The sequence below is a fragment of the Ursus arctos genome, unplaced genomic scaffold (genome assembly GCF_023065955.2).
Source record: "Ursus arctos isolate Adak ecotype North America unplaced genomic scaffold, UrsArc2.0 scaffold_7, whole genome shotgun sequence".
Taxonomy (NCBI): Eukaryota; Metazoa; Chordata; class Mammalia; order Carnivora; family Ursidae; genus Ursus; species Ursus arctos.
The window spans coordinates 21,877,236-21,890,562 of NW_026623089.1; the positions used below are offsets into that span (position 1 = coordinate 21,877,236).

Genomic DNA, 13,327 nt, shown 5'->3' on the forward strand with positions numbered 1-13,327 from the left:
GTGCTATAAAACATTGCCTCCAACGGCATCTCTCAGTCTGCCTTAAACACCTCACTAAACATGATGTGTTGGGAAACATTCGAAATGAGAGAAAACAAAACGCAGATGTGACTGAAAGAAAAAAATGGGAGAAAAGTGTAAGAATACGTATCTACCTCAGTGTTGCAGGCCACCGTGGCACGGGGCACGTGGCCTCTCCATTAGGGGTCGCACCCCGGGAGCGATTTATAAAGGGGAGGGTCTGCAATGCTGTGAATGGGACATGAACACTGCTGAGCAGCTCGGGGAGGAGAGGCCCCCTCGCTCTGCTTATCCAAGCCGGCAGAGCTCTGCCAGGGGCCCTGCTGCCCCTCACCCCTGTCCTCTGGTCCTGTGCGGCATCCATCCTCTCGCCACACCTGTGGATGTCCAAGCCCGTCGAGGCCGTGAATGCCATTCCCACTCCCACAAGCAAGAAATCGAACTGAACAAAGCGGCGGGGTCTGAGCTGTGGGAAAATGGAGAGCAGGTGTTCGTGTAGACATTCAGAAGGGCGGGTGTGGGGAGGTGTCGGGAAGCTCCAGCCTGCTGTTCTCGCAACCCAGGATGGCTCGCCCAGTGTCACCAGACCTTCGTATGTTATCAAGAGAAGTAATCTTGCTTCGTGTGAAATGTGGTATTTTCTTATTTTTAAGTATTTATAACTAACTCAAACATTTAAAACAGAAAACTCAGCAGGACAAATAAACCTCATGTGCTGCCTTGTGTTGGTCCCTAAGCATTTTTCTGGCCCTCCTGTCTTTCCCATCGTCTTTTTCTCCTGTTCATGGATCTCCCTATCAGTTTTATTTTAGGAGATATTAAATTGTTTTGTGAAATTAAAAAAAAAAAAAAAAAGCATCCAAATTGGGTGATCAGTTCTGTGGAGGGAAGACCAAACCTTTGGGACAGGCTGCTGGGCCGCCCTGCACATGTGGCAGCTGTGGGATGTTCGCCAGTTTATATTGTGTCGTTTACTTCGGAGCTCTGCGGTTCGGCAGTGCAAGTGCTTTCCCGTGGGGACCTGCTCGGTTCCTCGGCATTCCGAATCACAGTTTATGAAGGTAATAAATCCGAAGTCTTGCACGTTCTCCTCACCGTCAGCGTTTTGGCATTTATGTATATGTGGAAGATACACACAAAGCCAAAACACGGCTTTAAAGGGGGAGAACACGTTTGGATAAGGAGTCTCCTTTCACAAATAGTTGAAACTCTGTGGCGCCTGCATGGCTCAGTCCGTTAGGCATCTGCCTTCGGCTCAGGTCATGATGCCCGGGTCCTGGGATCGAGTCCCGCGTCAGGTTCCCTGCTCAGCAAGGAATCTGCTTCTCCCTCTCCTTCTGCTCCCCTACCCCCTTGTGCTCGCTCTCGCTCTCAAATGAATAAATAAAATCTTTAAAAAATAGTTAAAACTCTAAATATTAACAGCTGGCATTCTCTGTATGAGCAAAGACTGACTTTGAATTAAAATGATATACTGATAGAAAAGGAAAATTATACTGCCAGTGTGTTTGATGGCATACCATAAAATTTTGGTAACTTGCATAAAAGTAAATTTAAAAGAAATGCTTTTGGCTTCATATCCATATTTAGGGGGAAAAAACAAAACAAAACAACGGCTTCCCTTCATTCCTTTTTAATCTTTCGTACTTCTGACTGGACCCTAATAGAAGGCAGTTGCTGATCATGGCGACTTTGGATGCTGGGAATTCCCTGGGAAATTATGACTGCTTGAGAAAGGAATAAATGTCAGCATTTTCCAAAACTCACTCATACTGGCTTCTCACCAGGGGTAGACAGTACAGAAGCCAGGTAAGAGCATGAGCTCTCTACCCTGTCAGGCCCTGCCAATGGCTGGGGACAACCGACAGGTCATTAAACTTTATTGGTTCTCCAGGACCGTGTGAGGGTGCTGACATAACATACGTGCAACACTTAACACAGAGCCTGGCGCATCGTGGAGACGCCCGCCGATGCATTATTCACGCAGGCCTGAGAGACAGCCCTCCTGGGGTGGCGTAGCTGGATTTAGACCAAGCCTGCCTGAGCGGTCGTGTCTTCTCAGTCCCTAAAGTCATAGACGCTTTAGTCAATGTCAAATGCCCTCTTAGTGTTCAATCACTAAAAGATACCATGGAACCAGAATGAATGGAGTGAGGAAAAACCAATGCACAGTACTCGGAAAATATTGATTATAATAACAGTAAACCATTAAATATTAAAGCATTTGTCTTCATAGTAGCTCTATGTGTTTTTTAATAGACCCAGCAGCCCCTTAATGCCAAAAGGGCAAGATTGAAATAAAAGATAAGTAGATCCTTGAAATTCAGCCCCCTGCAGATATTCAAATAATTTCTGCACAAGCACAAACACTTAGGAAACTGATATCTACCTAATACCATCATGTTTCCCCAAGGCACTGCATTAAGTAAAAAGGCACTCAGTTATTTATAAGAAATATATTGAGCATTATATTCCACGCTGATTAGGTAGGAATTCCATGTGCTTGAAATTTTCCAATGTCAGAGCTGATTTCTAATCTCATGAATATGTAAATAACTTAAGTATCCAAGTACAAAACTGGCAATTAGAGTGGAAACCAGGGAGCTTGCTAAATGTCATCCCAATGCTTGTTTATAAAACAAATTCTCAAGCTGAAATGCCATCATATGTAAACAAGAGAGGCCTCCCTTCACCTTAGATACCTTGTTTAAACAGACTGTATTATTATTTTTCACTTGCAACTTGCGACACTTTGCTCTACCTGTTCCTAACCATTTGAGTAGAATGGGCTGGAAGAATAAGGAAAAATTGACATTTTAAAGGAGTCAATGGGATTAAGGTTTGGACAGGCACAATTATGCCATTTGGTAGCTCTTTAAGCTTTGAAATAGAGTTACATTTTCACTCCTACAACTCTTTAGCCAGCTCTTTTGATCTGTCCACCAGTACTTGTCTGAATGGATTATGATATGTCCTTAATCCAGGCACCAGTATGGGAAAGTTTGAAGGACATTTGATGTCATAAGAGAACATGAATCTCTTTCCTTAAAAAGCTGATAGGATACCTGGAAAGACCTGCCTCTGTGGAGGGCCCTTTAGAAATCTAGTAATGCTAGGATTTTCTGCGTTCTTCCAAGACAAGAGTGGTTGGAAGCAATGATGTTGCCAAGAAGGGGAGTGATTTTGGAAGGAGGAAGGCTTGGCCTTGTGAGTAGACACATTTTGTGAATTTATGACTCAATGGTTTTCATATTTAAAAAAAATAAAAATGTTACCTTGTCTAATCCCCTACCAGGGTATTGTAAGTGCAAATTACAAATGGCACGGTCATTGCCCCAAGGGACCCAGAGGCCACGATCACATAGCTGGCAAGAAGAAGAAAAACCAGAACTCAACATACCCCCCTAAAATTGCCAGGCTCCTTTACTGAGGTATACTCTTAATATAAAATATTATCAAGCAAGAGGCACCAATATAGACCTTCAAGGCTCCACTCTCCTGACTTGCTTAACTCCAATGCCTGCCTGGCTGATCCAACCACAGGCACGATGAGAAAATATCCCAGAACAATAAGACATGGGATTCTAAGCCAAACAGCATCACTTGCTGTAGAAAAGACCATGATAAAAAATATTCAGCCTCAAAGGTTGGGAACTTGGAATCCTTGTCTAGGACACTTTCTTACTTCCAGAAAGTCTAGAAGAAAAAAGCAGTCTCATCTGCTTCTCCCTATCATTCCTCCCTTCCTCAGGGTTTGAGGACAGTCAGTGAAGGCTGATGGCAATAATCTGTAGCAGATATCAGAGAGAGAGAACTAGCACTGACCATTTGCTCTGTAGCAAGCATTCTGCAAGGCATTTCACATCGATTGCTCAACTTCATTCTTACAGCAAACATTAGAGATATTATTATGCCCATTTCGCATTTGGGGAATCTGAGGCTCTAAGGAATTAAGAAAATTTCCTAAGGTAGCCTGTCAGGCGATTGCTAGAGCCATATTATAGCCTATGTTTGAATGTCTTCCCACTCTGTCCTCACTGCACCATAAATCCAAAAACCAAAAAACCATTTGCCTCCCTAGAAAAACCAGTGTGATTTTTAAATTTTCTTTAATTGCCTTTTTTTTTTTTTTTCCGTTTTTCTGTAACGATCTCTTCCCTGTCCCACCTACCAGGAGAACTGTTCCCTCTGACAGATGCTGCGACACCCATTTCAGGAGCTGATTTCACAGCAGGGGGAGGACTGTTGTTTGAAGATCACAAGGGAGAGGAAGCAAGGGGTGGGGGCGGGGTTACCTGTGAGCCAGAGGGAAAGCACCCGTGGCTGGCTCCTGGGCACCCCACGCCCCTTGTGAAAGAGTGGAGTCTGCGTGTAAAATTGCCCCCTGCCCAGGAGAAGTGACTGGGGCTTTCAGAAGTGACCCACTTCTGAGCAGATGTGCTTCTTTTTCTTTTTTTTTCTCTTTAAATTTTGTTTCGTTTGTTTATATTTTTTAATGGTGTCCCTCCCCTTCCCTCGTGCTCATACCCAGGGGTGCTGGCTAATGGGAGCACTTGCCTCTCCCCTGCCCTGGTGTGGCAACTTCCCACTGGTCTGTCTGTCCTCCCTTCTGTCTTCACAGTCCTGAGGCATCTGTCTTACGGAGGCACGGTTCCAGTTACATTCCAGTTGTGTTTCACAACTGCTGAGCTCTCTCATCTGTGCACTTAAATAATGGTAGGATCCTATGGCTGTTGAGGGCTACTCATTGATATTGAGGGATTTGTAACATAGATCTGATTTCAGATTCCAATTATTTTATTTATCTTGTATTTGTTTCTCCATCTATATTAAATAATCTTTAAAGCCAAGATTCCATCTTATAATTTTTTTGTATACCTCTACAGGAAGTGCCCACAAATGCAACTGGCCTCAGTCACATATTGACCCTTCCTTCCCAGACAGCCCCAGTTCCATATGTCTGATCCTCCAGCCTGCCTCAGAGTGCCAAACCCAACTGCAGGTCATGGGACAGACTTCAGTGGCAGTTGGGGACTGGCCAGTGACAGATTTGATAAATCCAACCACACGAGAGATGGATGGAGCCAGCGATGTGTCATCATTCCTGCTCACTGTTCATCAGCAAAGGCTGAATACCCAGCCTCGATTCTCTTGTCTCGTGACCTTGTCGACATTTGGATCCAGTCTCTCTATTAGCTCCCCACGAGTTGCGGTAGGGTTGCATCTGTCCAGCCTGTAGCCAGGCTCTGTTTATAGTCTCTGCTCCCACTTCACTTCTCTGCATGCAGGCCAGTCAAGCTGGGTCTCTTGCAGTTCACAAAAGAACAAAACCAACAACTTAAGCTTTGCTGCTCTGTTTATTTGTTCACACTGACCCATTCATTCTGGAACACTTTTTCTCCACATAGTTATACTAAGGAATGTTAACTGTACTCCAGGCCCACCTTGAAAGCTCTGGCAGGTATCCACCTTTTCCTCTCCTACATAGGCCACCATAGCACTCTGAACAAAATGTTACACATTTTGTTATACGTTGTCTGGATATTCCCTGATAAGCTAGCCTTTCCTTTGAGGAATTTTCATCTGTTGGGGATGTGAGAGCTGGTCTACAATGGCCATGATGGTTCTCTCACTTTCTATCCCTGTACCCACTGGCCAAGAAGAAGACTCATGCTAGCACTTAGTGAAGTTTTATCAGATTATTTTAGGTACCAAGGGATGTGTCTTTCCCATAGAGTGAGTTCAGGCCTTCTCCTGTGCTGCAGAACCAGAGCCTCAGAGCATACTTCTGAAGACCATGGATTTTTGTGGATTGATTCTCTTCCTGTTGAAGCTGGTAGAGGAAAGAGCTTGATATTTGCAATGCCTTAGGCCTGGCGTTAGGAATTCATTTGAAGTCCTCAAGGTACCATCTCTTTCTTCCTAAAAAGAATTCAGTAACAGCAGTGCGAACTGGAGAATCATGAGGTTGATGAGTGCTTTGTACCCAGGCCATCCCCAGGGCAGTATTAGGATGAGGCAAGTAAAATAAGACTGGCAGGCTTTTCTGTCAGCCTTCTCAAGAAGTGCAATTTGCAGGCCTCCTGCCTCTAAAATGTTAAGGGCAGAGAAGCAAAAGGGAGTGAGCAGGCAGCCTTGAAAAGAGCCCACTACAGGAAGTATTCTCCCAACATGGAAGCCTCTTAAGGAGTCTGTGTGGAGGAGACCCAGGGACCTACCTCCTGACTGGGAAAGTCTCCACGAGGAGCTTTGTGGGGAAAGCATTCAATCCCATCAACCAATGATTTACAGCGTATTACCACTCTTCCTTTTACCAAATTGTGTTCGTGCACCAATTTCCTAGCCGCAGAAGAGGATCCCTAATGTGTACCTGTCTGACTTGAAAAAAGAGGGGCTACATTGATCTGATTTAGAAATATTGAGAAGACGTTCCAGGGACAGTGATGAGTGCACGCTTTTGCATCAGCACAAAGAAGTTGAATTTCTTTCCAGAGAAAGATGCTACCCTGCAAGGGCTTCAACCACCACGTGAATAAGAAGAAGATGGAAAATGAACGATGGCAGCAGCTGCTCTCATACCCCCTTCTCTCACCCCATCTTAGTCTGCTCTAGATCCGGAATGCTGAGCTATGCAGTGGATCTCGCTGTTTCCCACCCCCCAAGCTGTCGGTCTCCCCGTGGCATCCCCATTTATCCTCCCTCCAAGCCTCTACCCCTAATCCAGCTCACAGCCCTGCAGCCTCCTGAGGATGGCACCAGGGATGGCTGAACAACTGGCTAAAAGCTCCTCACAAAACTAACCCTCGCCATTGCATCCTTTGCAGTTAACTGTATTTCTATCTGTGCTCTTCCTACAGCAGACAAAGGCAGATGGCAAGAAAACAAGCCAATGTGAAAGATGTCTAAAAGAGAGAAAAAACAGATGATGTCTGAAACAGAGAAAGAGGGAGGGAGGGAGGAGCGACCATTCAGGAGAGGAGCGTGGCAGGAGGGAGAAGTATTGACAGCCCTGGACCCATGTAAGGACAGAGCAAAGGGTCAGGCCCCGCGGCTGAGGGTAGATGGAGAGCAGAGACAAGCACTGGGTTTGTGCTCATTAAGTTCTGTTTACTGAGGCAGGGAAGCGGTCTCGGACAGTTGAGGATGATTTGAGACAGGAAGGACTTCCTGCCTTGCATTCTTCTTAGTCAATGAGAATCCTTTCCCTGTTCCCTTTCTAAAATTTGTATTTCTTCAAAAAATTTCCCCAGTACTTTGTACCAGAGTTAGCACAACAAAAACAAAACCAGAAACCCTCCCAAGAATGGTGTTTTGGGATTTATGACAGAGGTTAACAGATGAATGTTGCCCTCCTAAAACTAATTCATATATTCTGTTGTCTTCTCCCTGATCTCTCTCTCTCTCCCTCTCTCTCCCTCTCTCTCCTTCTCTCTCTTTCTTCAGCATTGCTGGAGAAAGCTGCTCTGCTTTCTCTGATGCGACAGATAGTAATGATAGTTCTCAGTTCTGTGTTCTGACAGTCAAAAGAAGCCTTAGAGCCAGAGACAGAGAGGGAAATAAATCTTATTTAGGTGCTGCCAACACTATGAATTTTATTAAAGGACGTTGACTCGTTTTGCAAGAAAAGCCTTTCACTGGCAGCTGAGACAGTGTCATTGGGTAAAAGACTTTGATCCTTTTCTCTTCTTTGTGAAAGAGAACTTGGCTGTCAGACTCTGCAGGTTTAATTAACACATTAACTCGAGTGGCTGTGAGTTGTTGTCTCCTTTAGCTATGACACCAGGCTGGACAATAGGGGGAAAATATTTGAAGTAGTAGGTGGAGTATACAGAGCAGCTTTGGCTAAGGGTAGATATGCAAGACACCCTGCTTCCAAATCTTTGGAAGCTTCGAATATACTGATATTTATATTTCTGGTTTGTTCACTTATTTGTTTTTTGGGTATAGGCCTCTACCATGGCTTCATGAAAATAAAATATATTGCTCTCATAAGTTACCTTTGTCTACCCATCAGGAAACCTGGGTACTTTACTAGATAGATTCATCATTAGGGAATTTGCATGGTGCAAAATTGACACTTTTTCCCCCTTGCCAATCTACTATGTGCTAGACATTTTCTAGAAGGAAGGGATTCCCGACACCTATAAGCTTTATGTAGTCTGATTGAAGGGGCAGGGAGTGGTCTCATATATTTTAGAGTGACTTTAGAAAGGAAAGAATTTCTGCCTTGTTTTCATAGATGGCTCTCTTGGAAGGTTACTAAGAAAATTAAATATAAATATGTGGCCTATAGCTTGATACCATCTGTTGAACCACGGAAATGAGGCCACAGGGAATTTTAGTGTGTAGAAGGGTCAAAGAAAAGGCATATTGGGGTCTGGGCCTAAAAAGAAGACCGGCATTGAGGTTAGGCACGTCTTAAAGCCACCTCAGCCAGAGGGGGAGCGTCAGTGAAGACACAGCACGGGAAGTCTGCTCAGGTATGCATGAGAAAATGAGAAGGTGAGTCCATCAGCACCAAAATGTTCCTTTCGAGAGAGAAAACTGAAAAGAATGTCACTGAGCTGAGTAAGAGAGGCGTGGTTTATTGGATTGTCTGGTATCCCCACTGCTTGAGGGGCCCCTAGATGCTCACAAATAACAGAGCAGCCCCTTGAAGAGGATAAAAACAATATCATGGGACATACCTGACTGGTCTGCAGATTCTGAATCCAAGCCTAGGGGGATCAATTAAAAAAGAAATAGAAAACACACACACACACACACACACACACACACGCGCGGGCACACACACAAATGGCAGCACCCAGTAATTCCGCACAAACATAAATTCTGTGTGCGGGCAGGGATGGCAGTCCCTTGGTGTCACCATATGAGCCCTCAGAGTTAATATTTGATTTTCGGGATATATGTCCAGCCTCAAGCACAGAATTGTTATTATTTCAAGCCATCCTGATTCTGTTACATTTGCATAAATCTTTGTGTATAAATATAGATATTAACATACATTTATATATAGACATAGGCACACACAGCAGTGTGAACTCTATTCTCTTTATTTTCTCTTTTTTTATTTAAATTCAGCTAGGCAACATACAGTACATCATTCGTTTCAGATGTAGAGTTCAGTGACTCATCAGTTGCGTCTAACACCCAGTGCTCATCACATCATGTTCCCTCCTTAATGCCCATCACCCAGTTACCCCATCCTCCCACCCACCTCCCCTTCCAGCAACCCTTGGGTGGTTTCCTGTAGTTAAGAGTCTCTCATGGTTTTTCTCCCTCTCTGATGACTTCCTGTTCAATTCTCTTTAAACTCATGGTAAGAAGTACAGCTGTGGGCTTAAAAAAATAGCAAGGGGTTGGGGGGAGAGGGAGAAGCAGACTGTCCCAGACCAGGTGCTTGCTGTTGTTCTACAAGTCTGTGTGTTCAGGTGCCAAGTGTTTGGGACATGCTGGTGAACGTGCATACTCTGGCCGCTTGGGTTTGGAATTAAGAGGGAATGAGTTGTCCCATCCTCTGTTATCTCTGTGAGGGGAACTGCCGCCGCATCTCTCCTTAGCACTCTTAAGAGGAATCAAGCATAAAATGTACCCAGGCATGATGGGGTAAAGAAAAGACTTGAAAGAAAAAGCCACACATTCTCCTTGATCAGATGCCCAAATACTATGTAGTTGGAGCCAATTGAGCTGTTTGCTTAGTAATCACATATTTCAGACTTTTTTTTTTTTTTGGCTTTAGAATGTGTTTTGATCCAATGGACACAATGTCGTAGGAAACTCTTCCAAGGGTTGGTAAATAGTCACTTGAGCTGACCTGTTCCTTGCATCTGCCACCTGGGTGAATCACTTGGTGAGTCATTTGACCCTTCACTGAGTGCTGGAGCCGGAGAGAGGACAAAGCTGGACAATCATGGTACTCAGTACGGTCTGACTCATTATCCATTCACTGTGGGATTTGGCGAGTGCAGTGGTGAAAGATTGGGGTGTCAGTAGGTTACAGACCAAGCAATTAGTAGAAAGGAGATATTCCAGATGATATTTATCAAATCAGTAGCCAGTCGTCCATGGGAACCGGAATGCCTGGTTCAACAGCAATCTCCAGGCTGCCATCAGAGGACACTTCCATGGAGCTGCAAAGATGATTAGAGAAGAGCAGAGGTGTGGAGTGAGCCAAGATGAAGAGCAGGAAGTAAGAGAAGAATCATGTTTGGAGGGGAGGGAGCATGTGGAGCGTTAGACCCTGTCTCACGAGCAGGGCTGCTTTGCAGTTGCCCTCAGAGTGTAGCAGTGTAGCATGTGGACTTGAACTCTTACCAGCTGTAGAGCCATCTGTAAAATAAATTGAGATAGCATCACAAGGATGGCATGTGGATTAAATGAAATAATGCATGGGAAGCACTTTGTCCACCATGACAGTGTAGTCTGTGTGGGCCGCCGGGTTAGCCTGAAGCTTCTCCGGCTGCTGTGGAAAAGACCAGCACTGGCTCCTCTGGGCTGCAGGGTCAGTTCCGATCTGCCTAACTTGCCATTGAAAGCCTTGTTCCAAGCTGCCCTCAACATTCACATCTACACTTATTTAGATAAGCCAGGCTTATTTGTATACTGTCCCCGCGTATCTCACCGCTCTGACCCGCGTTGCTCCTTGCGTCACGCCTGTCCCATTTCTGTCAGTTTGAATGCTGCCATTCATTTGGACCTCAGCTGGATCTGCACACATCTGTGAAGCGTCCCTGACTGATTCTGATTCTCCTTCCTCGGCTTTCCTCCGTCACAGGTGGCCTCATGCATTTTGCATTTCTCATGATTTTAGTCATGTGCAGGTTCAACTATCTGCTCTTCAAGCGCCAGATCTTGGATTTGGCACTTCTCTGTATTCCGCGCAGTGATCTGCATATGCTAGGTCAAGTGGCACTGCTGACTTTGTCACCAGGTAGAATGGGTATGAATCCCAGCTCATTCTCATGTTGGGAGGGCACGGGGTTTCCAGCAATCACATAATCTTCCTGAACTTCAGCTTTCTGAGTTGTAAGGTGGATATAGTAACACCTGCCTTGCAGAATGTGTATGAGGAGTAGAGGTGATATGTGCATCGCTCACCTGGCAGATGGCAGGTGCTCAATAAATGGTAGGTTCTGTTGTTGTTGTTAGTATTACTAATATCGATCCAGTGAACTAATATTTGTATATTCAATGTACCCTGGGGTCAAGGTGCTAAATAACTTCTCTTCTGTACAGTTATACAGCTCTGCTGAATTTGGGAGAAGGTGGCAGCTCATCCAGGAAGGGGTCGTGCCCAACAGGTTCTACTGGTAAGTCTCATTTTATTTTCTAGCCCATTATGCGATCACCTAGTAAACGAGCATTGGAATCTTTTTCTCCCCCCGACCTCTCACGTGAGGTCTGTCCTTACTGAGATATGCCCGCATCCCCACAGGGCAGGATGTGATACCGGAATAGTCAGCATTTCAAGGGAATGTTAAAGCTGTGCCACAGAGTACTGAGCCTCAAATAGAGCATTGAGATTAGTGATCAACCAGGGCTTCGTAACTGTTGTTTTGTTATATTTTGAAGGGATTTGTGAAATAGACACTTAAAAACATTTTAGTACTGGTTTTTATTGCTAAAAGCATTATACACACATATGTTACATGTCAAAATAAGGGTTTTCAGTGTAAATAAGTAGATCTTACTAGTCTAAAAGCAGATCTTCCTCCCATTCCTGATTTCACATCTCCTCCACCTCCTCATCGTACGGGGCACAACCAGCATTCTTAGTTTCTTAGTTCTCCTTCCATAAATGTTCTGTGAGTTACCAAACATATATATATATCTATATCTATAGATATATATCTATCTATAGATATAGATATCTATATATATAGATAGATATCTATCTATATATATAGATATCTATATCTATAGATAGATATATATCTATAGATATAGATATATCTATAGATATATAATATGTTCTTAGCTTGGCCTGTCATAACACAACACCATAGAGTCAGTAGCTTAAACAACACATTTATTTCTTATGGTTCTTGAGGCCAGGAAGTTCATGGTCAAGGTGCTGGCAGATTCAGTTCCTGGTGAAGACCAGGATATTGGAGAGGATACTGCAAGAAGCTTCAGAGGATAGTGCAGGATATCACAGAGGGCTGCCTTCTAGCTGTGTCCACACACAGGGGAGAACAGCAGAGGAGCATCAGAAGAAAGAAGGAAGCAAAGAGAGTAATATTCTTCCTTTTCTTTACTACCTGTGCCCACCCCCCTGTTTAAACTAGAGGTGGCGTCCCTCCATGGGAACCGGTGGCCACAATTGAAAAGAAAGGAAATAATACAAGTTCCTTTTGGTTTTTGAGTTTCCAAAGGCCTAGATCCTGGCAAAGTAAAAGCACTCTAGTGTAATTTTGACTTTACCTAACAGTTGCTTTTGAATTTACAACCTAACCTCTGCCAAAAATATGACTCTACCCTACTTTGACCTAATCTGCCCACGGAAAGCATGTTTAGGTTGTTTCTAGACTTTTGCTGCTATAAGCAGTACAGTAAGAACTAGCTCAAAGAAGAGTCTCAGTATCTCTTGTCCTCATCATTCAGAATCATTGGCATCATGACCTTTTAGGGGCCAACAGGCTCCCTACAATTCTGAAAGGTGTCTCTCCTTTACTCCTCCTGAAATCACACTGCTTCTTATCAGCCTTTGGACTTATAGGCACGTGATAGCTCCCCACACCCACCCCAGTTCTCTTACTTTTAGGGTAATGCATTTTCATCTTTCTTGTTTTCAAACCCTGCCCTAAAATCCCCTGTGGGAACTGAAAGCCAGAGGAACTGCATTAGAGGAATCTCTTAAAACGCTTGTGAAACTGCCTGAAAAAGTGAAGGATAAGTCATTTGCAAACTAACAGGCTCAAAGATAACACATAGAAAATTCTATATGGAATGATACCTAATTTTCCCCCATGAGAAAGACGTTTATAACTAAAGAAGGATTTTACTGCACAGAAGCTGTTCACCTCTTTCCCCCTGCTGCTGTTGCTCAGCAATGGCTTGAGCCTTGCTCTGGGGGTCCACATTGGCCTCCCCCTTCTCCTGGAATTCCACTCTAGCTGTCACTGAGTCTCCCTTCTGTGGTCAGCATTTCTTCTCTTCCTTTCTTTCTCATCCTGTCGCTTATTCACATGACTCCCTGCACCTCTGTATGTTCTGCCTAGAAAGTATAGAGTCACTTTTCGGAAAGAGGGGCCACGTTTTTTGTTTCTGTTTTTGTTTTTCACTCTGTCTTTGCTTGGTGCCA

The 13,327-nt window shown here is 44.2% G+C and overlaps 1 protein-coding gene across 3 annotated transcripts in view; it reads left to right on the forward strand.

Annotated features, from left to right (window-relative positions):
* SORCS1 (sortilin related VPS10 domain containing receptor 1) overlaps positions 1-13,327 on the forward strand; it is a 483,063-nt gene that overhangs the window by 313,882 nt on the left and 155,854 nt on the right. For all 3 annotated transcript variants that reach the window (XM_044382096.3, XM_057308722.1, XM_044382097.3), the window contains exon 5: positions 11,260-11,333. In XM_044382096.3, the coding sequence (XP_044238031.1) occupies positions 11,260-11,333 (74 nt within the window). The remainder of the gene's footprint in view (positions 1-11,259; positions 11,334-13,327) is intronic.